The 25115-nt window shown below is 38.4% G+C and overlaps 1 protein-coding gene across 1 annotated transcript in view; it reads right to left on the reverse strand.

The window, feature by feature from the left end:
* Positions 1-15163: 15163 nt before the first annotated feature.
* The window catches only part of MAN1A1 (mannosidase alpha class 1A member 1), a 138641-nt gene continuing 128689 nt past the window's right edge, over positions 15164-25115 (reverse strand). Inside the window, exons 9-12 of the mRNA XM_066315303.1 lie at positions 23390-23609; positions 22388-22560; positions 16886-17001; positions 15164-16139 (exon numbers count right to left, since the gene is read on the reverse strand). Coding sequence (XP_066171400.1) covers positions 16013-16139; positions 16886-17001; positions 22388-22560; positions 23390-23609 — 636 coding nt within the window. The 3' untranslated portion in view covers positions 15164-16012. The remainder of the gene's footprint in view (positions 16140-16885; positions 17002-22387; positions 22561-23389; positions 23610-25115) is intronic.

The following is a 25115-nucleotide window of genomic DNA, read 5'->3' on the forward strand; positions in this document are numbered from 1 at the left end:
GTAAATGTGGACTAATAAAGCAGACCTGGCAACCTTTAGGATCTATACAATATCAGAGCAGAATTGGTTCGGTCCTTATGAGTATGGGGTCAGCATTGGGTTTTGCTCCTTTTTTGACATGCTGAGTGCAGCTGCGTACTCACAGGCTGCTTCATCAAGGCTCTTCCTCTGAGCTAAGTCTTTTTACCACAGGCCTCCAAATGGTCCTGTAAACACAGCAGGATGCTCAGCAGGCCTTAACATGTTTGGGATGTGAAACAAGATTCCTCATGCTCTGATAGCTCATCAGCTGCTTGTACAATGTAGATTTTAACCTTTTTCAGATTCCCAGGTTGAAGAGGAGTTAATATCATCCCAATATTAACTGCTGATACTTGGAGGGCTGAGGACAGAGGGTGGCAGCACAGCCCTGTCAGAGCTCACCCACACACGCTGTAGAGGCTGTGGCAGTGCTGAGTGGGTGTAAAACATTTCACACAATTGCTTCTAATCAAAGGTACTTTTTTTTTTGTTTTGCATCACAACAGGGCAAAAGTAACTTCTTTGCTTAGTGTGTTTTGGTGTGTTTTAAGCTGTAACTTATTGTTTGATTTAAGCATATTGGTGAGGTTTAGAGCCATGAGTTTTGCATATAGTGGTGTGTGCAGAGAAAACCTTGCCTCAGAGATCACCCGCTGATCTTTAACTTATTAAACGCTGTGACTGATGCTCTTGCTGATTGTCCTGACAGCAACTGACAGGCCATTTCTTAGTGCAAGGCAGATAAGCAAGAAACTGTAGTACTGAGGATATAACCAGATCTAGCTTGAAGGCAGACTGAAGAATTTTGTTAAAAATCATAGCAGTGAGGAATGAACCACGTTTGTAGAAGGAGGCATGCTTCCAAGAGCCCTGAAATGCTCCATTCTGCATTTTGTCTCATTGGGAAAACTGAGCTAACAAAGTGCTTAATGTGCTACTGGAGCAGGTTGGAATTTTACAGTGCTGAGTGCAGGGCTAAACCTACCCCAAGCCTCCTAAAACCAGATCTATGTACCTCACTGAAAAACTGATACAATCTTCATTCCTCTCTCATTGTAATGAAGGTGCTGGGCTGTTGATATAAATATATACCATGCTATGAGAATGTGCATATGTTGAAAACATTATTCCTGAACCCTCTTTGTTCTTTGATGAAAGCAACAAGTAGGATTACTGAAGGATCATTCAGACTTCTTAGTACTAATAAAAGGTTTCCTCAATGAATGTCAAAAATTATCTTTTCTTCAAAGAAGTTAGCTGAGCATAGAAAGGAAACCTTGCCCATTTCCTTCATTAACAGGAATAGTCTTTGTTTTGTATGTTTTGAATGAGAGTTCAGTTTTCAAACAGCAGACCAAAGTTTCTGGGGCACACTGGTCCAAGCTCAAACACAAAAGTTTTGTATTGTTGAAAATTGGTGGTGTGATTACATTGTTTTTCGTGCTTATATTGTGCTTATTTATATTGTTACGAATTGAAGTGATTTGGACCTGTGTAATACATTAATTTGTAGCTTGAAATCCCTGTAAATCTGAGATAACAAACCTAACTACCAAATGATGGTTACTGGAACTCTATGAAAGCAAAATATAATTTATTTATGACTTGTGCTGTAATAAGAGCTTTGAAAATGAAGAAGCATACAGACAAACACCGGGCCACTTTTACAAATGCCTTTGTCTTCATTCATTTTGTTTAGCACTTCAACATTTCACTTGGATGAGATATTATGTCATGCTTTTACATCTGTTGGTTTACTTAATCTTGTCTTGCTGGGCTCTTCTGGCTAATCAGGAAATGCATCACAATCTGTTTATTTTGCAGATGAAATAATTTTATGTCATCAGGAGAGGCTATTTCAGGATAAATTATTTCAGGAGAGGCTATTTCAATTCTGAATTGTCTCCAGAAGTCTTAAGTAGCTTACTGGAAAACAGAATGAATGTTTATACCTATTTTGTATTTGTCATAATTTTAGATCAGAACAATGTGAAAGACTATTCCTGCTGAAGATATAATGTGCTTTTTTGCAGCAGACAGAACATCTGAGTTTAAAACACCAGAGGAGAACATCTTCCACCTCAACTCTTTTGGATGTCAGCTCTCTACATCTATTTAAAAAGACCTTAAAAATCCTTGAAAGGACAGAGATCAGATCTGAACAGGCTAATTTATATATAAAAGAGAGAATGGCATTAGACAAATCAAGACCTGATTGATAGAAGTCACAGAATGTATTTTCATAGGAACTTCATCTTTTTGAAAAGAAAAATATTACTGAGAGATCATTTCTAGTTACACCTTTAAAGAACAATTTGATAATCTCAGGCAGCTGTGCTAACATTATTGCCAGAACCTTATGCAGTTTTTTTGCTGACCTCACATTCTTAATAAGTACGCTCTGATCCTAACAAATCAGACAATATGTTCATATAATATTCACAATGACCCATTTTCTGCAAATAAAGTATTGTCTGTATTGTTCTCCCTGTGAGCCATTGTTTTAGGAAAGCTTTGTCTGCCAGAAGCTGAATGAGGGGTGTGTAAGAGATTTCTCCAAAACATACTTAAGTTGGAATTGTTTATGATGACACACATTTCATTGCCCTTCTGTTTCTGCAGGAAAGGGTCAAACAAAGTAGGAAAGCCCCTGATTTTGGGCAGGTTTGCTTTGTAACTGTTTGGTAGCAGTAATATTGTCCTGACTTGAAAGGTGAGATCCTCCATCTTTGGGAGGGAAAAAAAAAAAAAAAAAAAAAAAAAAAAAAAATAAAAAAAAATAATTTGTTTTTGGGATGGAAAGCATATGAGGGACACAGCCACAGGCTGTGATGTAACGTGATGTTCGGAGCCAGGCAGGTAGGTGAATATATCAAGCAGCCATCTGTGTTCTTTGCTGCAAATAAGATTAGTTATTAGGTAGGTTCACTTTGTGCTGGGAGCCAGAGCAACTCCCTAGAATTTAGAGAAGTCATTTGAGCCAAGTTCAGGAAGACTCAATAATTGTGCCCTTAGGTTCTGAAGAGCACGAAATGTTTTGAAATAATTATCCCCAGTGGAAACTGTAATGAGGTTAGGTAGACACGATGAATAATTTAATTCCTTACTGTGTAATGACACAATTTAAAATAGCATTCAGTCGTGGACCTCCCAGGTAACTAGGTTAGATCAGTAATCTCCTGCTCTGATAGAAACTCTTCTACTCATTGCTTAGTGTCATCTCTTTTTGAGACTGACTGAACATAGGATTCTGGGTTTCAGAACAGCAATCTGACTACCTTAATATATCAAAACCATATTAATTAAGCAAAAATACTCCAGAGAGCTTGTTGTTAGAATTATTACATACCATGTGCACTAAAGGGGGAGGAATTAGTGGCTCCATCCTGAGAGGTGAGTAAACATAGAGGAAACAATTCCAGGCTTTTTATAGCCTGGAATATATAGCCCATATACTCTCCCTGTACATGTAGACAAGATACTTATTTGAGGGCGAGGTAGAATACAGTTTTCAATATAAATATTTTATTTTGGAGGAGAAAAACAACATCCTTGAAAGTGATTCAGGGGAGGAAGATCATTTTGAGCAGCTGTGTCTAAGTTTAGACAGAATAACTGCTGCCCTACCATATTGTCACCCTAGTGGCTGAATTTTTTTTTTACCAATGAAGTCTCCTTCCTCCAAGTAGTCTCTGAAAAGAAATCGATAAAAACATTCTCTTGCAAGAAAAAAGATGTTTATAAAGTTTACAACAGAGAAAATAACCATTTTTCCACAGCAGCATAGCATGAAGTCTATGCTCTTAACTGCTATAATATATTTGTAGAGCTCTCAACATGGCTGAATCTTGCTCATACAACTGCTTTTATCTGTCTCTGCCCTCTCAAGCATCATTCTGCTACTGCTGGTCATGGACACTGAGCCCAAGCCATGAGAGATTTAGGCTGCAGCTTTCTCTCAGCTGCACTTACTCAGGCATCAATTTCTGCTCTGCAAGGACTGGCCGGTACATAGAATCAGGAAGCCTCAAACTATGAAGAAAAGCTCAGGTGGTAATGGTTCATCCTTCTCCAAAGGAAAACAATTAGGAAGCAGTGAAGGCACCTGGAGCACACAGATGCCATTGTCTCAGTAAATTACACGAAGGCCTGACCCGTGTTTGTTAAGTACTTGGGAGAGCTGAGGTGTCCCTTAAGTGTGAATCCATCTTCATCAGAAGTGGAGTTTATTCTTTTCCTTCTGGAGTGATTGTGGAACCATCTCTGCTAACGTGAAGGCAGTGCAAAGGTTGTAAAGTGAAGTCTTTTTGTGTGGAGAGAGAAAATGGCTTTCATATTGTCTCTGTTGCCCCAAGTACTCAGGGAAGTACCTGTTGATGAACTCCTCCTGTTTCCTGCTCTTCATTTCTGTTTGTCGAGTTTGTTTGTATAGACAAGATTCATCTGTGTCCTGCACACCACAGCTGTGTAATAACAGGCAGGCTGGCCAGCTGAGGAAGTCAGTGATGTGACCTCTGTTGTGCTACTTTGGAAGCAAACCCAATGCCCTTGTGTTCTGTGGTTTGCTGCCCCAGGTCGCACATCAGTCATATGGCAGTGTGAAGAGTGGCACATCTTCTGCTTGGGAAGGCAACATGTTCCTTGGCAGCTCCCCAGAAGGCTCATCCAGATTTGTATCTGTTGTCCTCGCTGTGCTAATCACCTCGTGGTTACTGCAGATGCCTGGTTTAGTCTCCTTAGCAGAGTCAGAGAGGGGAAATGATAAGATCTCCTTATCCCTCTGTTGCCTTGGTTTTCTCAGCTTCACAGGGAGATAACCAGCATTGAGACAGCCAAATATTTGCTTATGACATATCTTAATTAGCAGAGTCCTTTGAAAAACTGGCTGTGGCAAGTGCTCCAACAGCAAAGAGGAATCCTTCATGCTATAAAAAGCTTGGAATTGTTTCCTCTAGCGTTTAGTCACCCTCATGATGGAGATACTAATTTCTCCTCCTCCCCCTTTAACACACACAGTATGTAAATAATCCTAACAACAAGCTGTCTGGAGTATTTTATTGCTTAATTATATGGTTTCGATATTATGAAATAAGATCACATTCAGATGGTGAGTATAGTAAAGTTAAGGGATATGATCCAAGAAGGAGTTTCAAATCCCTTCGCATCTGTTCCTCTATTTTGTTGGATTAATTTTATGTTCTAAATTAAATTATTCTTATGAATTTGTTTCCTCTGATGTTCTGCCCTCCTCCCCCCATCTTTTCATCATCTCTCCTCAACACCTTTGTACTCTCTCGCACAGGGAAATAAAAGCCACTTGACAGCCCAGCTGGCTGAGCAGGTCTGTGCTGCTCCTCTCCATCCCGTGGGGCTGCTGAATGTGATGGGTTTGGAAAGCTCTGGACTTATTAGCTCTGTTTTCAGATGAATGCAGGCTTTCCAACTGGCATTCATTGTTACTTTGATCCAGGTTTTAATTGAATACTTGGGAATTCTAAGTCCATTGAACTGTAGTAGACATTTTAGTAAAAGATCCTTTTCTTCCTCTCTTACCTGCCCTTAAATAAAACTCCAAAAGAACCAAACAACTCCCAGGGCCTTGCTTATTTCTGTTGGTGAAGGAAAAAAATTGTTAAGTATTCATCTTCTTTTTAGGGTTCTTACAAGGTTTTATTTTAAACTTTTGGGACAGAAATGCTGATGTGACAATAGTTTCCAAGTTATCAAAGAAGGTAAAAAATAACCTGCCTGTAAAAGGTCACAGGACAGGGGAAACAAAACCTGATAGGCATAAGAGATGCTTATTTGGTCATTATGTCTTCATTTTCACATTTTCATTTTGTTTAAATTATAAACTGCCAGTAGAGGGAGTCTCCTCAGGCTAGGAGAAGGACCTGGCACCTTTTGGGCATTCCCACAAGGGAAAAATAACTTGTTTAGGTATAGATACTAAGGAGCTACTTGTTCTCTTTTGCTTGAAGAAGAATCTTTGTTCAAAGATTCTTCCTGACAGACCTGACCTTGCACAGCACAACCTGCTAAGTTCCCTCTCTGCTGCCTCCAAAATGCTGCAGCTCCTGCTGGGGTGCAGCTCCCTCCCCACCCCTCCTTGATGTCCATCTTGCTGAGAGCAGCCAGCAGTGCTGCCGTGAGTTATTGGTGTCTGATTGAGTGATTCCTATTTTTCCTAAAATGAGCAGCTCCATATTCCCACTGACTTACCACCACCACATTTGATGGGATCAAAGGCTGTCATAAATCCCCTCTCCTTTTTCTTAATGTTGTATTTTTATGGTGTGTTATTGTTAGTGGAACTGGAGTACTCTGTCTCTGGTAAAAAATTATCTGAAATCAACCTGAGAGGTTAGAAAGCCCTTGGAGAAGTACAAACCAACATGGCCAGACTAAAACACCATTTAGAAATGGATTATGGTTAGAAATCTAATGTTTTTCCAGGAGTGTTGTCAGCCCATGACCATTTACCTGCTGGCCTGTCTCATTGTGTATTTTGGAAGATGAAGACCGATACCATTGGTATCCCTTTGAGTATCTTTGCACCAGTTTATTTATGGTTATTCTTGCACTCTTGTGTTGCAGACTCCTGATTGCACCCAACTGCTTGTGGAGCAATCTGAATGGTGTGTGCCTTTTCCTCCTTCCATCACAGGAAACACAAAGAAAGGATGTCTCCTGCATCCTAAGTCAGCTCCCACATGTTGAGGGATGTGTGCTGTGCTTATTGCTTCATGGTGCTATCTCTTTGAATCTGATTCCTGAAACCTTTTCCCATTTATGGCATATTAGCCATAGTCTCTCCACTCCTATTTTTAAAAAATTGTTGCTACTTTACTACTTACACATTTCTCTTTTCTGGCAGTAAAAAACAGCAACTTAATGCAGAGTAAATCATACCTGATTTATGCTTGTATAAACAGCGTGTATCTCTTCACGTACAGGTAAACGGAATTATAAAGACATTTGTGAATAAAATTTGGAGAAATGAGAGTTCACTAGTAACTCATTTACCGTGACAGGAGATGAATAGAGGTAATTTAGTCTCATAAAAGTAAAATTGGCTCATGTCTTACATGGGGATGGGAAAAAGATTATTGTTTAGCAGCTGGAAAGCTGAGTGGAGTTGAGAATTGGCAGCTGTGCTGAGGGGGTTTGACTGCCTGGCTCTGTAACCTCGGGTGAGTCATTTATTGTGTGTGGTGTACATGCTGCATCCTGTAAATACAGATCTAGCTCTTGGGTAGTTTGTAGAGGGATTTGTTCTCCCCAGGCGAGGCTCCAGAGAATAGGACTCTGGTGTGGTGCTGCTCTATTGTCATGTTTGAATAAGCATTTCCTCCTCTCCTTCTCCTGTGGCTGATATATTTGCTCCAAGTGTATTTCAGTCTTCACATCTTTCCTGGGGACAGAGTGGAAAGTAATCTTGAAAGAAAAGCAAATCCTTTGGTTTTAAAGTTCTATAATAATAAGATAGAATTAGGGCCTGTGGGAGTAGGCATTATGAGACTGAGATGTAGTACATCATCTTCTAAGCTACCTACCTTGTTGGGCAAATAAACTGGACTGAAGGCACAAATGAAATGTGCCTGGGACTTTCTTTCCAGGACTGCTACTAGTAAAATTTTGTGAAAATCCAGGATGGTCAGGGCTCTCTGTGGTGTGGGCTGAATGGCAGCTCCCTCTCAAGGTTAGAGATTGCCTGAAATGGGAGACTTAGGTAAGGATGAGGTGGATGTAAAAGGAAAAAAAAAAAAAAAAAAGGCATGAAAAGAGGTACAGATGTTGCATTGCTAACTTTGGAGGACCTAGGAACCTTGTTCTGCCACTGTGGGGGAGGACAGCAGTGGTTGTGTATGTTTATTTTTGAAGGTGGAGCAACAGAGGAGTTCCGGACTGGCTCTGAAATGGCCTCTGTCTTTCAAAGGTTCAAGTAGTGCTTTATAAAATCTATGGGACTAGCAAAAATGCATTGGTTCTGCAGTGTGGGTAATGTTTGTCTATTCGTGTCAGTGGATTAAACACCACAAAATGTCCATTTTTGTCGAACCTGGTCACTTTCAGCATTTTTAGGCTCTTTGGAAAGCTAAGCAAGGAGACTGGCTCATCTCTATTGGTGTTTTGTTTCCTAAGTGTTTGCATCAGTCTTTCTGAAGCTGGGCTATTATTATGTGAAATGGAGTTGCTAAACTTTATTATCAGTAATTAATATAATGATTATGTTTATCTTTTCATTTTTGTGGGCTTTCTGGTTCCTCTGAGTGGTGATGATGTGCAGGCTGCCCTTTCCTAATGAATTTTTTACACATTATGGCTGGTAACTGGAGACAAAGATACTTTGTGCCTCTTTATAACATTCCCCTAAATTACTCTGAAGATGCTGCTGTGTCAGTACTACCACACATGCCACTTCTGGGCTTTTAATCAGTTCATCATGCCACAGACCTGTGAATACTGTTGCTTATAACAATTTAGGGCTCTTGGCTAAACACTACAAACAGCTTTCAGCCTGGGACTTGCTGAAGTCCCCCCAGTGATTGCTTGAGCCTGAGTGCTAATCCTTATGCTTTGCAGCCTGGTCTGGGATTTGCCACCAGGATTTAAAAAAAAGCTAATTCAAATTTAGGAAGCTGTACAAATGCTTGAGGTCTGGGTAGGCAGGGAAGTGCTGCATGAATTCAGGAAAATCTCTCATAACCTTTAAAGGTCTGTGTGCATCTCCTGGTGATTTACTTGAAGAATGCCTCCAGATTCCTACTTCCAAGTGAAAAGACAAATCCAGTGAGGGGTTCAAGTGAATATGAAGTGTAGAAGCTAAGGACAGAGAGTTAATAACCTAGGAAAGAAAAGCTATGCACAAATAATTGCAACTTTTCCTGGCGCTGTGATTTAAACCCCAGGCAGCTGCTCCTTCACTTCCCCACCAGCAGGACTGGGGAGGAGAACTGGAAGAGTGAAAGCCAGAAAACTCCTGGGTTGACATAAAGGCACTTTAACAAGGAAAGCAAAAGCTGTGCACACAAGCAAAGAGAAACAAGGAATTAATTCACTGCTTCCCATGGGCAGGCAGGTGTTCAGCCATTCAGCAGCCTCCTGGGCCATGGGGAAGCACAGAGATGCATAGATACACCATGATGAGGGAGGAGAATTTTGGAGCTGTGTGAGGACAGGAGGCCATCTTGCAATGCAGGGTAATACTTGGGGAATGTTTCTTAATTTTTTTTTTTTTATTTCTGGTTACAGTAAATGTTTTCATTGCCTGATTTTGGTGAGTGGTTTTCAGAGTTGGTACTCCTGCAGATGCAAAACAGGCACACTTCAGCTTCCCTCTGTAGCATGTCTATTCTGTGAGCCTCAGTCCTTGAAAGGAGGTGCCATTTTTCAATTCTTGGCCTGTCTGAAGATGATGTTTTTGAAGTGCCCAGTTTATGATTCATACCTATTCTCTCTGATTCCTCCTCCTCCTCCTCCTTCTGAAGCACCTAACTGTTCTCACGCTTCATCTTGCCAGATGTAGCAGTTACTGTTTATAAGTTACGTCATTGTTTCTTTGCCATCTTCCTTTCTGAATGCTTTCAGTGACCCATTTTGCCTTCCTCTTTTCACTGCTGATCTCCCTTACACCCTTTTCATGTTTGAATAATTGCCCAGTGACTCAGATTTACCTTATCTCCTATTGTAAAAATTTTCAGGAGGAGTATGTGTCTACGCAACTTGCTTTACCTTTATGGCACTACAGAGTGCCATAAATGGTTGTTATTAATAATGCATACCAGAATGGGCCCTTATTTGACAAGTGTACTTCTATTTTAACATATAATATTTATGTCATGCTTGTCAGTAGTTCTCAGCATATTTCATAAACTTAATGGAGTCCCACAAAATGGGAACTCACTGCTGTGTCTGGCTGTAAAATTTTTGCTGAGAAATGGAAAGAGGCTGCAGGATTTTTTTATGCAAATTATGAAAGCCGAAGATTTGGCTATGTGTGTATTTGGCAGCCAGTGTTGGAAACAGCGATACATGTAATATATTAAAACATTTTAGAATGATAGAGAAAAGAAAGCTTCAAATTTTGTTGAAGCTACTCAAGTTAAGATGTGCACACTTTAATTAAAGAAACTGAGAACCAGCTGAATCAAAACCACTGATTTGTTTTCACTGGAAGAAACAGCTCTGAATGATAAGATGGAGGAATTTGCTTAGTGAGAATAAATTAATACATAGTGTTTATTGTCTAAACCATATTTGAGAAACAGATAATCTGTAGGATATTAAAAATAAAATATAGAAAAGGGAAACATAGCATGTCTGCTGCCCTTTCCTCAAGCATTCCTTAAGCTGTATCCACTCCATAATTCTCCATGAAAAATTCTATGGAACTGTTTTCTCTGAGTGAAAAAATTGACTTTGCTAAAATGAACAGTTTTTGCCACTGACTTAAATGGAGCTGGTTTTCTTGCTGTACAAGTTATTTTTAGAAAGAAAAATGTTCATTGATACAAGAAATTTATGTGTTAGCCCATTTTTGGTGATACCATGGATATAAAGATGGAAACAGGTTTCAACTGTGACCAGCCAATTAATGCTCTATTGGAAAATGTTCGTATACTTCAGTGGGTGACACTGTTGCCTCCTTTTTGCTTTGGAACAGAAAGATGTGAGAGTTAGATACTGAGAACTATATTACAGCCTATCAAGTCCTATGGCCAGAAGTGCATAGTTGTAAGGTTTGCTTAGATCTGTAAATACATCTTAGTATAAAACACAAATAGAAATCCTTAGTATAAAACACAAATAGAATGCATGTTCTCTCACTTTTTTAGTGAGAATGTTCAGGTTTGGGATTAAAGTAAGTTGTGGACAATAGTATTTTTTTGGACAAGATTGTTACAGAACATTAAAAACCCCACTGCCAACTGGTGGGTTTTTTTTCTTTTACTTGAGGTACTCAATACTAATAATAGCTCTGAGCTACTTGACTGATGATGTGAAAGCAACACACAAGTGGAACGAAGGCATAAAATATTAATAATGAGAGGGGTCCTGTAAAATGTCAGCAGGGGAATGGTAAAAGGCAAACAACCTTCCACAACTTGGCCACAAAGTGTGCACAGAGTTTGGAGAGCACGTGTAAGTTTTAGAGTGGCTTCCAGTGGGAGGGTTTACTATGGTGAGTTTACAGGGTGAGTGAGAACTGGTGCAGACAGAGGAGCAGATACCTGAGACATGAGGGTCAAAAGTGCTGGCTTTGGAATGATGCTGAATGCTAACAGCTTGCTGGGCTCTAGCAGATGTGGGACTTGTTCATCCACCACTCTGTGCATATGTGAATGCATAAACCCAGGAGAGAGCAAAACCCTGTGGTTTACCTCTTCTTGCAGTATTCAGAGCAGAACTCTTGAATCTCAGTGACCATTTCCTGGGTTTGGCAGTTTGCTTTTTGATGTGTAATCTCTCCTCCTGAATTTGAGATCAACTAGGGACAGACTAATCCCAAGATTAAGGCGGATCAGAGGAAGGGCCGTTCCATAGCAGATGCTGCAATGTGAGCACTGAGTTCCTCTTGTTAGAGCAAGGCCATAGGGCAATGCAGATGGGGCAAATCTTGTTTGTCTTGACTAATTGTCAACCCAGTCCTTAGTTCCCTTTTCTCCTGCAGAAAACAAACCACGCCAAGCATTCAATTAAGGAGACTGAATTGTTGAAATTCTAACCCAGCTTGCATTTACCTCTCTTCTGAATCAGTCTACAGGAAGGTTTGCATTAATTCATGTTTGCCTTGTTGAGTAGGCAGTTTGTCTATCCTGGAGCCAGCTGCAGGAGGGCACTGCCTGCTGACTGCCCCAAGGACTTCACTGTGTAGCTGAAACTGCTGCAAAAAATGTCAGAGCTACCCTCAAAAATGATTAAGCAGGTCTAATGGAGTAAATCTTTGATAGAAATTGATACTACTGAGAACTGTTCTGTAAACCACAGCAGTTTATTTCAGTATCACCTTGGGAGGAGGCTTTCTACTCACGGAGAAAACAAGTTATCCAGGAGGTGTAGCTGTTATTTCAATATTAGATTGGAAAATCTTAAATGTCCTTCTGAAACAAAATACAGTTACAGTTCCCTATGACAACTGTTTCCCTCTCTCTCGTGGAGCCTGGGCTAACGACAGGATTTCATTACATGGTCATGTAACACTGGGCACTGTGACAGCCTTGTCATCTCCACTGTGCTGTTTGCTCCTAAATGGCATTTAGCTTTGCCCACTTGTGTTGTGCAGAGCATGAATTGTAGTGACATGACCTTCACTGTGCTTATTGCCTTGCTACCTCCCACTTCCCAGCTTCCCTCTTTTCTTTAGCAGGCTCATTGTCTACCCAAACACACTCAGTATGCCGAATTTTATTGACATAACTCCTAAAACTTATTTCAGTGGTAGAAATTCTATATGCTGACACTAATTAAGAACAGCATCTATACAAGTACACATAGTACTGACAAAAATTTGTAACTACAGTGGCTAAACCAGAATATGCAGCAGCTTCCTGTAGCTACTTTCTGCAACACATGTAAGAAAAACTATAACCAGTTGAACAGATATATTAAAAGACTTTATCACAATAGAGAAATTTTTACAAATATAAGTTCTTAAAAATTAAGCATCTGATCTATTATGTATTCCATAATTTCACTTTATATAAAGTATGAAAAGACTAAATGGAATATGTACAAATCAAACCAAATTTAAATACATGATAGAAATGGATACATATGAAGTCACCATAGAAACAGTGAGCCATTGGGCATTGCAAAAATCTGTGTATAACCAACACATATGCAATACTTATCTCACAAACAATAACAATAAAAAAAATTCTCTGTGAAAAAATGTTGGTGCCATTTAAAGGGATCTACCTCTTGGGACTCAACATATGCAGATTTAAATGCATTATTATGCTACAAAGAAATGGAAGAAGTGTGGGCAGTGTGCTTATGCAAAGATAATGTGTCCATGTCACTGTCTTCTCCTCCCTGCCCCTGCTCTCAACACTAAACAATTTCTTTTGCTTTTACAAATGACTGGGATACACAAAGTCACCATCACTGGCCACTTCCATGAAGTTAGTTAAGTGAATGGGAATTAAAATGCATGTTATCTTACTGATCTAACAAGCAGTGGTAAATACGGACTGTTTAAGAATGATTACTCTAACTTTGGTGTTTTGGGGTTATTTAAAAAAAAAAGGAAATTTCATATATTCTCAGTTTATGAAAAGACTCTTTCTTACAGTTGGCAGATCTACACGTTGTACAATCTTCTCGTCTAATTACATTAGTTTACAAAAAGTACAGTATAGTGCAGTTTGTACATACAACCTGAATACCAATACCACATCAAATTTGTGCTCTTTCAAATCATCCTATCTCCCACACGAAGAAAAATTCATATGAAATATCTGTATTACAAGGAAACAGCCATGATGCTTATATTTAAGTACATAAGACCCAATGCACACTGAGCTGTGCGATTGGAGCCTGCTTTTGAAACATGGAGAAGACCTGTCTGGTTCTCTACTCTTCCCTTCAGCTAAGTACCAGCAAGATCACTACAGACAGCTGGGGGAAGCAAACCTTGGTTAGAAAATCATGCAGAAAACTGGCTTAGGAACACATTTCTCAAAGGCCGTTTCTGTCTGAGCTTTTGCAGTTATTAAACTGAGAAGAGGTCTAAAGGACCACATACATGTGGGAGGCAGTAGCAGCAGGTGACCTAATAAACATAATTATGAAAGAAGTAATTATTGTTACATGTTAAAAAGAGAGAAAATATTTTGGTTTCATTCCACAGATAGGGTGGTTCAGGGGGTAGAAAAATATATCCTATGTAAAATATAATAAAGAAATACAATGAAGTATATGGTACAAATTCCTCCATGGTACAAATTCTGGAAAATCAAAAGCAGCAGAGATTTCTGCTTTTCAACAGAGGAGAGTCAAGACCTCATCGTTACTTGGCTAGGTTCAGAAACTTACTGACATGAGGAAATCCATCCATCAAAAAGAAAACAATAATAATTAAAAAAACAGTGGAGCCAAAAAAGTTGAGCCTCTGTGCTGGCTCTATGTAGCAGGCTTTACCTGCACATCCATTTCTATCCATTCTCCCAGTGCTGGGTGGCCCAGGTGCCCCAATAACCATTCCTATGTAGGAATGCTCAGCTCTGCCAGCCTGTGCTGGGGCATCAGTGGATCCTTGCCTTGCCTCCTACACCAAAATCTTTGGCAGCTTTTTTGGCACATGCCACCTCCTCTGTCGGCAGGGGAGGCAGACAGGCAGCACTGTCTTTAGAGACTTGAGGGCAAACTCTATGGGTCAGCTTTAGCTGCTATATATAAACATGTAATTAGTTATTTTTGGCTTCTGCCTAAGAAAACCTCCACTGCAGACCTCTATCAGCATAGAAAAAAACGTACTCTGAAGCTGAAACAAATGTGTTCCCTCAGCTGTGATTAGCAATGCTGGACATGTGAGCTATCTTATTAAACACGATTCAAGAATGTTACTGTTCAGAACCAGATCTGTTTCACTGCAGTCCAATCAATGAATAATGTTCTTTCTCAGAATGGGAAGCCAGGTGTTTCCTACTTGAAATGTACGGAAGTTATCCCATCACTAAATGAAAACACAGGTAGACTTAAAAATCATGTAAACCACTTAAAACCAAGTAGAGACAGCAATTAATCATGCCTCATTTCTTTTTCCCTTTAGTCTTGCCACAGAGCAAAACATTTTTGGCAAAGCTGCTACCTTTCTTAGTAAGCCAGACCTCCACTCTGAGGAATACTTTTTAAGCACATTGCATTTCTGTTACTTAAGATAGTGTTGTCAGAAATTTCTAGTTTAATGCAGGATAACTTCCTCTCTGAATGACTTACCTTCTTTTGAGGAGGCAGGTTTACTTCAAGGCATCTGAACATCTATCTTTATTAATATAGTTACATTAAGTTGCTTTGTGACAATTAACCATCAAGTCTGGTGTCATGTCTGAACCTACCTAAATCTTTGCAAAAGTAACAGAAAACCAAATAAATTGTATCTGATATAATTCAAAACTTCCAGGAAAATGTCACTGAGTGGTTTTTTTTTTGCCAACCAACCAAATGAAAGCTACTGGACTAAATATATAAAGAAGTTTAATAGCCCCTTTCTTGATATGAAATGACTACATTATTTGTCTCCATAGTAGCTTGACTAAAGACATAAGAATAACACCACTTAGAAAAGGGAGGAAACAATTTATTCTATTTCAATATTCTAATCAAAACCTGAAAAACTAAGGTCTGCTAACTAATGTGCTAAATCCATAGAAACTAGTTTAATCTAACTTCAACTTATACTGCAGTTTCAGAGTTGTGTCTGCATGAGATGAAAATACCCCTATGTAGACGTCATTGACAACGAAATACATCAGATACTTCAGCAAGTAATGATAGACCCGCATAAGAAGAGGCTGTCACAGTCACAAGATTTGTCCTGGATGACACACAAAACAAACTAACATAGAAAAAAATAAAAGGAAAAAGCTTTTTATACTTAATTCAATATGGCTTTTTGCAACATGGCAAAATATTACAGCTTAAAGCATACATCTCCTCACAGAGGAGAGAAGAATTTTGCAGTCAAATTAAAAGCATATCAGGAAACAAGTAACATGCAGACCACTGGCTTTTTTTGGCCAAAATGACACTGCAGACTAAGAGAATCAAGGAAGATATCCTATTTCACTTCTAAGAAGCAATTCATCTGAATTAGAGGATTGAGGTTTTATCATCACTAATTGGGTACATTCATAAAAATGTACTGTTAAAGAAAACAGACTGCAAAACACTTTATTAGAAAGTTTAACTTAGGAATTTAAAACCAAATCATATGCCCAAGTCCTGGAAATGTAAGGAATGAAACAAAGTATAAATTAATCCTCATCTATTTCTGGTTTTCTTCTTTATTCCCATCATCTTTGTGAAGAACAGGGAGAGGATGAGCCTCTGTGTTGAAGACCCAGTGTTCAAATGGAAGAAGATCATCCTCAGAAAACAGCAAATACAGGTACCTGGCAAGAAATAAAAAGCAGGCAATGAGACCACATCAGGGAAATGATTTTCAGGAAAACACATCATAATTCATATTTCATTTATTTGAATATTAAAGTTCCTGTTGAGATGGCATGACTGATTTTTTTTTGCACCGCAAAAAAAACCCAACCCAAACCAAACAAAAACAAAAAACAAACAAAAAAACCCACCACAAAAACCAAAAAAAACCCACAAAAAAACCAAAACCCAAAAAACAGAACAACAATCCAGAACTAAAGAGATCAACACAAAACTTTAATCTCATTAAAAATTTAGGAGATGATGATAGATAATGAAAGCTTTTAGTTTTCTGTCTTAACAGGCCCTGCAAGCTTTCCATGGAAGTTTTTTTTTTCTTCTTTTTCTAAAGTTTTAAAATGAAAAGTTTGCAGTATAAGCATGATAAATTCTCTGTCTAGTCAATTTGTTTCATTAGTGTTGGCATATATAATTAGATCGTATCAAAGATAGGAGATGCAATGTCTCAAAAACTATCAAGTACCTTTATCAGAAGTAGAGATAATTTGCAAAAGCCAGGGAATTTAGTTTATTGACACATACTGGGAAAAAAAGGCAATTTGGCTTCCTGTCACCTAAGGAAAGCTCTGCTATTTCACTCAGATTTTGTTTTGTGAGTGTCAAGGGTACTAATGATAAATACTTATATGTAAAGAAGATATACAGAACTACTTCACATTAATGAAAGTCAACTTTCTTAACTTACTTGAGTGTTTCTGAAAGGAAGAAACTTTGCTGCACATCGTCATGGCTTTCATGATTGTTATAAACATCTCTAATGCCAGAATAGCCACCGTCTACTCTGCAGTGTTTTTCCAGTGCCTGAAGTAGGGAAGAAAACACTCAAATCAGTAGGATTAAGAAAATGAATAATATGTCAGTTTTTATGCCTGACAATAAAACTAACAAAAAACAATTGCCACAATTTTTTTGATAAGGAGATGAAAACTTGGGAAAGCTCTTGATAGAAAACTCTTCAAAAAAAGACATAGGCACACCTGTCTAATTTTACATTTAGAAAGAGAAGCAAAATAATAAATTAATAAAAAGTGAACACAAACCAGCTTTCAGAAGAAAGGATGTATGGGTATAAGGATTTAAAGACATATGGATTTTCAGTAATATTCTTTTTTCAGCTTTTTAATAGGAGTAACAATAGCCTTTCTCTCCCAATCTCTCAGCCTATGGAAATTGTGTCACCTATACTTTTCCTGGTCATATTTTGGTACTTAAAATGATTGTGACATAGTTGAACATCATACTAAAACTCAGTCTTTTCCTTACCTCCTGCAAGTCCTTAGTCCTTCAAAAAAGGAGGCAACTCTCCATTTTATGTCTAAGTTGTATGGCTTCTCTTAGAAATTATTTAATTTTTCAATGGGAAACCACTAATATTGGGCTCTGAATTTCTTTTGTGCAGCAGTCATATTTTTCTTTGTTACCTCTCTGAAAAAACTTTGTCTGTTACATGGGAGTAGACAGAAAGCCAGGACTTAACACAACATAATTTAGCTGTAACAATAGCAATGTATTTTTTTCTATCTAGTTTCCAAATTCTTTATTCAGTTAAAAGGTCTAAACAGATGACTGATTCCTATTTCACAATAAAGAGGAGTACATGGGCCACTTAAAAACACCATTTCCTTTCTGCTCACAGAAATGTCCTTTGTTTTGAAGAAGATACATTTTTGAAGGAGAAAAAAGTTCAGATGAAGAGTATATGTATAAAAGGCAAAAAAAGATGCTGGAACTGTAAAAGGTATATACAGTGAAACTATTTAATGAACTTTGCTGCTTTTTTTTATTGTAGGTATTTGCAATAGAATGGTGGTACCTGTAGGCCTATGTATGAGCCATAACTTCTTTAAGTATACTGCTATCCAAAACTTTATTTGACTATTGGTTATCTTATCACTACTATATTTAAAAATATTAATCAATCTTTTTTTCTTTATAATTTACTTTTTTTTTTTCTTTCTAATTTATCTTTTTAACAAGGCCACAAGTAGTCTTATTCTGTTCATTTTTCCTATTCTCTTTTACAATAACTCTCTGGTATCACATAGTATAAGGAAGGAGTAAAGAGAATTCAAGATGATTATGTTTAAAACAACTCATTATTCAAAAACAAATTGAGAAAATGCTACTTAACCCTAAAAAACTTCTTGCAATGAAAGTTGCAGCAATTATGGTGGATAACTGCATTCACTCAGGACCACACTACTGTGAAACAAGGTGTTTGCTGTGGAGATGGTATTGGAACAACAACTTTCAGGCAGAAATACTTGGGGCCTTATCCCTCCCAACACAGACCAAGGAGATAACTAGTTCCTCCCTTTCAAAAGTTACTACAAATATCACTGAAGTGAGTAAAGGATGTGTAGATTTTATCTAGGGAAAGATGCTGCATTTCAAAACACACAAGCTGAAAAGCAAGGCAGAGGATATATCTAAACCAGGCAGAATAAGTATTTTCTGATGACAGATGGGACTAAGAGTCACTAATAATTACTGAGGTATTCATCACCTTCCCCTGCTCTAAAGACGCTTTAAGATCTGTGTTTTGCTGTGAGTAGATATCCTAAACATCCTTGATTTTGCTGGAGTCCCTGTAGCTGTCTGCACATATTTGGCTTGCACGTCAGGTTCCCCTTAGTTTTCACTGGAGAGTAAACTGCTTTTGTATATTTAAAAGGGATTTTTCTCCAGAAGAGATCCTTTAAAATATAACAGCCTATTTGTCTTTTCTTATGTATCTTCAGGTTCTTTAATTTTCCTGGACACTTTTACTAAATGACAAATATACTTAAGTTTAAAGAAGTAATTTCCTCTGGCTGGTATTCTTTCCCTCTTGTCTACTTTAACCTGCAATGAATTCAAAATGCTGCATCTGTGTCTGGATTTTCAAAGTCAAACAAAAGATGATTTTTTTTTCAAGGCACAGCAGAAGCAGAACTTGAAGGATAAGGCTACTAGGCAAGGAAATACCTGCATTCTAAACAGGGTGAGGTAAAATAAAACCAAATTGCATTTACCCTTTATTCACTCTAACGTACTTAGAGCCTTCTTTGAGTTCAGAGGCATCATAAAGGTACCTGGAGGCACTGCTGTGATGTAAACTAAGGGGTTAACTTGCCCTATGTTTGCCTCCTGGTGGTATCTACTTGATGCAAATATGAAGCATCTCATCCCTCAAAGCTACTTGACACCTAACTAAAGGAACAGGACATCCACCTGCAGGATTAGTAGGATAAAAAGGCTCTGGGTTGTCATCCATCCTGGCAGTGATGGGATTTTTTGCCCTGTCCTGCAGTTTGAGAATACTGTGATGTTCACAGCTATAGGGGTAGTGGTGGGCAGGAATAAACAATCAAACACATTTTAAATAAGTAGTTCTCAGAAAATGAGGGTGGCTAGGATCAGTTATGATACAGTAATGGAAAACATCAAGCACAGTGAAAACTGGCTGACAGTCTCAAACTACCATAAAGGGAAAAACAAAGGAAGTGTTAAGAATTTAAAATATGTGCCACACTTATAATGCAGAAAGGGAGGCTTTCATGAGCTAAGCTGATAAAACCTTTCTGACTCAGAAACAGTGGATATTGCTGGTGGTCATAACTGCATTTTCTCCAGCTGCTGAAGTACATACAAAATTATCTTGGACTCAAAGCAGCAAAGCAAATTCACCAAGAAAAAAAGGAGAGGCTATAGCATATTTTTAGTCTATAAAGTTAGAGAAAGACTTAAGAGACTTGTCAAGGAGTTTAGAAGTCATGACTCTAAAACAGCCTCCTTTTCTACTACAAGGGCACTGGGAAAAAAACCCTAATGAGTTCTTATTGCTGGAGTAATGAGTTGAAAATGGACATGAAACACCTTAAGAACAACTTTTTTTGGACAAAACCCAAATGGTTTGATCATTTGTTTTCTCTTTTTTCTTGTTTCAATCTCAGGTTCCCCTTTGTGCAACAGGTACTGGTACAACCAATGACCCTCAGTGCTTGGGGGCTTCCCCAAGGACAGAAAGGGTCAGGTGCTCTTTGAGGCAACATTAAGGAGCAAGAGGGAACAGAATTTATGAAGTAGTTATGGTAAGCTAGCGTGATACGTGCTGTAACAAAAAAATGCTGTATGAGGTAGAGCTGTATGGCTATAAACAGCAAGAGAGAACAGGAAGAAAAAAGATTTTAAACCTGCCACTGACTGCATAACTTCTGGAAAGCTGTAAGATGTGTTTTTGTGAAACACCCAACTGCACATTAGGGCAGTGGAAGATGGGCCCCGGGCAGAATGGGACCAGCTGCATCTCCCACACACAGGCTGTGTTAGAGCCAGATTGAGAATAACCACAGGAATGTTAAACAAGGAACACGTGGGGAGTGAGAAGAAGGTAAACAAGTGTACCAACTCGAAAGAAACACAAACAAACTGAACCAAATGGGTAAAGAATAATAATAAGGAAAACATTTCAATTGTTTATAACAATGTTATCAGTGTGGGCAGTAACAATGAGTCAGGAAAAACATCGCCTGGAGAAGGAACAGTTGGCATTGCTGAAGCCTGATGGGATGATTTCCACAAACAGCCATTGTAAATATGCCAATTATAATCTGCCTGGAAAGATTCCAGTAGTAAAATGTGTGCCTATGGGTGGTGTTAGCAAAGAAAAAAAGTAAGGGAACAGCCCCCTAAATAAGAGGTTTTAAAACCCCAGTTGCTTTGGAATTAGTAACTCAGAAGTATATTGTGTCAGGACCTCAGAGGCAATACCTGAGGGAGGCAAATACAATGCCCTAAATAACTGCATTCTACCTAGCTGAATACAGTGCTCAATGCAGGTATGGAACAATTGTGAATGTTCAGGCAAGAAGTTTGAGAGTATAAGCATAGTTAATATTACTATTCTTTTTTGGAAAGCAGATTTTGCCTTAAATTTGATTCTTGGAGGATAACTAACTACCAGACTTGAAATACCCATTTTTTCACAATGCTCAACAGCATTTGCACATTTCTGATTTGATCAGTATTTACACATTGAATACTGAATACATCTACTGATCTTGGTTGCTATGGAGGGAGTTGGGTTTATGAGGTCATAACCCAGTAACAGCTCTCCAGTAGGGTCCCTTAGGGATGAAATTATAGGATGCAAGTCTACATATTCTACCCTTAGAGCAGAGCAACCTTCTATAACTAGTGGGGTAAGCCCCTCCAAGAAGGTTTGTAATCATATACTTTTAGAAGCAAGAGGTGTTGGGTAAACTGACAAACAGGACATTTTTGAAATCCTGGAAAGCAATACCTCTGCACAAGAGAGGGCACTGTGAACAAAATACTACAAAGAATTTTGATTTTCTTTTTTCATTTTTCTGAAGTACACAGAGCCAATATTCTTCAGCTTGCTGTATTTTCTATGAGATGTCAGATAATTTAGCAAGGGCAACATCAGTGTGAGGAGGACAGAAGTGACCTCCAGAGAAGTGTAATAAGGACCCATACCTGGAGGATCAAACATGAAAATCCAAAGACTCAAGAGTGATTAACTGCTAAAATAAGGGAAACAATGGATTTGGCAAGCCCAGTTTTTACAGTGCACACTGGTTGCCCTTTTGGAAGGCTTGTGCTAGAAAAACAAAAATAGCTAGGTGCAGCATGACTGGTTGAAGCTCAAAGGCAAGTGGGACAAAAAAAATCAAATCTAGAAGAGATTGCTATAATTTAGGAAGTTTTGTCCAAATAACTTACGCTTCTTGAAAATGACATGGGTTTAATGTTTGGTACTATCTAGTCCTTCTTCCTGGCCTTTGCACCTTAATTAAAATAACCTTTATACAACTACTGAAAATACCTTTCATAAAACTAATTTCCATATCCAAGGCTCAAATCTGACATGTGTATGCACTTTCCATTCACGTGCAGCAACACTCAACATCTTGAACAGGACATCAAATTGTGACCCCTAATCCTAGAAATATTTAAGAAGGAGAAATCACAAGGTACTTGTCTATTATACAATATCCACACTATTTGGGTTTGTCAAAATGTCATCTATTTGGCAAATGAATTCCTGGAAATCTGAATTGATATCACTGACTTAAAATAAATATTCAGTCTCCAACTGCTGAACAATGTCCAGGTATTATTCAATAGCTCACTTAACAATATTACCAGGATTTAACAACAAAAGAGTCCAATAGAACGCTACCTCAACAGCTTCCCATCCCCACTCCCTGTACTTTGGATCGTGAGTGAGGCGCCACATGTACATGTAAGTCTCTATGACTTCTGGTCGTAGGATGTAGTATTTCTCATTTTGTCTTGTAGCAATGGCCTCAACACCACCATCAAATCTGAAGGCTTCTGGTCCCAGCTTCATTCCTAGCCAATAAAAAAGCACAGACTAAAATAAAGGCATTAAAAAAGATTTCAAATTATGTAACCAAATCAAACTCTTCCCAAATTACCAAATCAAACTAGGCTTTTATGTGGCACAAAACCAAGTTACGTAAAACAATATAATTTATGAAAGATATTGCAAGTCCTCCTGTTTTTTAATATTTTATAAATAATTTGGAGTAGGAGAGAGCTGTTCTTCACCAATGTCTTAAATGGCAGTTACAGTTTAAACAGTGAGGCTAGCATTTGCATTCTGGAAGACTTCACATAACTAGCAACAAATGAATTTTTGCCCAAAAGATGAGGATATTTACTTTTCTATATCTAACTGGAAAATACACTCTGGGACCTGAAATGCTATAAGGGTTATTTCTGTAAGAAGATGATAAAATCCAAAGAAATTTCCTGTACAGATATCCACTTTCTTTATGCAATTCTATTGTTTGCAGCCTTGTATCAACAGAACTGAGTGTACAATATTCTTTTGTGCATAAAACATGATTAATACCTATACTGCTGCATAAATGAAGAGTCCTTGTCTTGTATTCAGCTATACAGAAATTGGCATAGTGAAAAAGGCTTGTTAATTACTGTTACGTAACTATCATGCCAATTACTACAGTGAGGAGATACACTTCAGGTGCACAGAAATTATTTATAAAACAGAGCAGCCATTTTAAAAGTTACCCTTAGAGCAAGGCAGCATTTGCTCAGAAGGGATGAACAGTTCTCACTGTGCTACAATTTTCACTCAGCTTTATGCAAAAACGAAGGCAAGCTGTGCAGCCAAACTCTGCATTATGGTACTCACGTGTACGGTCATAGGATTCATGGCAAGTCCTGGCAATTTCAGCACCCAGCTCGATGTGATGGCCTGTCTTGTCACTGGGTGCTCCATCTGCTCCCAGAGCAAACATGCCTCCAGCAAAACAAGTGAGGTGTCCCATCTTGTGCTCCAGCAATCCGCCCTTCCACTCGGCGATGTACGTCAGGCCCCCACTCGACTTTCGGATCAGGTGGGTCTCTATGGCCTGCAGAAGGACATGATCTCAAACCAAAGGCCCATTTGGGAAAGTGCAAAGGACAAAGCTGTCTTGTATGTTGGTTGTTTTTTTGCCCTCTATTGCCTTTGCTCATAAAATGCAATGGATAATATGAGCCAGCATAACTTCAAAGCACAGCCAAACCAAGGCAGATTAACATACATCAGTAATGATGACTAATTTTGCTTCAACTTTGAGCAATTTACAGGATACATTTTCTAAAAATGTTGGAAGAACCTACAAAATACACTTCAAATTTGGAAATATTTTATGTTTTCCCCTTTCTACATTGAGCAGTTCCAGGTAATTTAGCTTTCAATAGTAATTGAACTTTCAGTAGTTATTAGCCATCACTTCAGCCACTGTATTTCCCATTTTAATTCTGACTTAAAGGAGGTGGCCATTGATATAATTTCAGGTAAATTATATGCAGTCATAGCTCATATTCAAAACACTTGACTCAGTGTGTGCAGTGTATGATGTTAGGCCTCTGAGTCTAGATGGTATTCCCAAAGTCCAGTGGGCTCCCCCTCCCAACCCCAAATCCTCTATTTATCTATTAAGAGGATCTAACTGAGATCTCTGGGAGAAAAAAAAAAAAAACAAACCCAACAAAAAACACCAAAAAACCCCTAAAAACCCCACAACTAACCAGAATAAAAATATACAAATCTAGAGGGAACTGGAAATTGGAGATGCTAGCAATGTATGGTCACTAATTACTAATCCAAGGAGGCAACCTTCCACTGTGGAAGCAATAGAATTAAGGCAACAGAGGAGATGCAGAAGAGCACATTAATCAGAAGCCCACAAAGAAAGTAAGGTCAATGGAGAGGAGACAACTCTGTCACACATTCTGCTGTCCATTAGTGCTCTGGTTGTTCTGTTGAAATCCTAAGATCCAGAAACAGTACTCAACATGCATTATATAAGAGAAAAAAACATTAAAAAGTATCACTACAGACAATCATTAACATAAAAGCCAGGATTTAAAAAAAAAGTTTTATAAAGAGAAAGTAGCATTTAAGCATTTATAAAGGTTGTTCCTACAAGCATGAAAAGTCCTCTCTAAATTAGAAGCATCAGCAGAATAATTGTACAATTTTTAAGTACTGGGTTTTTTTTTCCTGCCAAGAACATCACATTGAAAACTATACTTTCTTATCCAGTAATACTAGTGCAAAGCACTTAGTAAGGATGTTTCCTGCCCAGATCCAGAGCCACTATTAGCTCAGAAAACTCCTCCACCCCTTGTTTCCACCTTGACTGCATGCTTTTACCACTAGGTACCTAGCTAAATTTTAAAGCAGAAGTAAATAATGAAAATTCCTGTGCTTTAAACACATTCTGCTTTTAAAAAATCCTGTATAATTTAACCTATAAAAAGAGGAATGAGATGTGAAAGGGGGAAGGTTAGAAAGCACACAATGGTTTTGTGGGAAATAGCTTTCAGACCTATTTGGGCATTCTAACAACAAGCTACCTAAAACCAAG

The sequence above is a fragment of the Sylvia atricapilla genome, chromosome 3 (assembly GCF_009819655.1).
Source record: "Sylvia atricapilla isolate bSylAtr1 chromosome 3, bSylAtr1.pri, whole genome shotgun sequence".
Classification (NCBI taxonomy): domain Eukaryota; kingdom Metazoa; phylum Chordata; class Aves; order Passeriformes; family Sylviidae; genus Sylvia; species Sylvia atricapilla.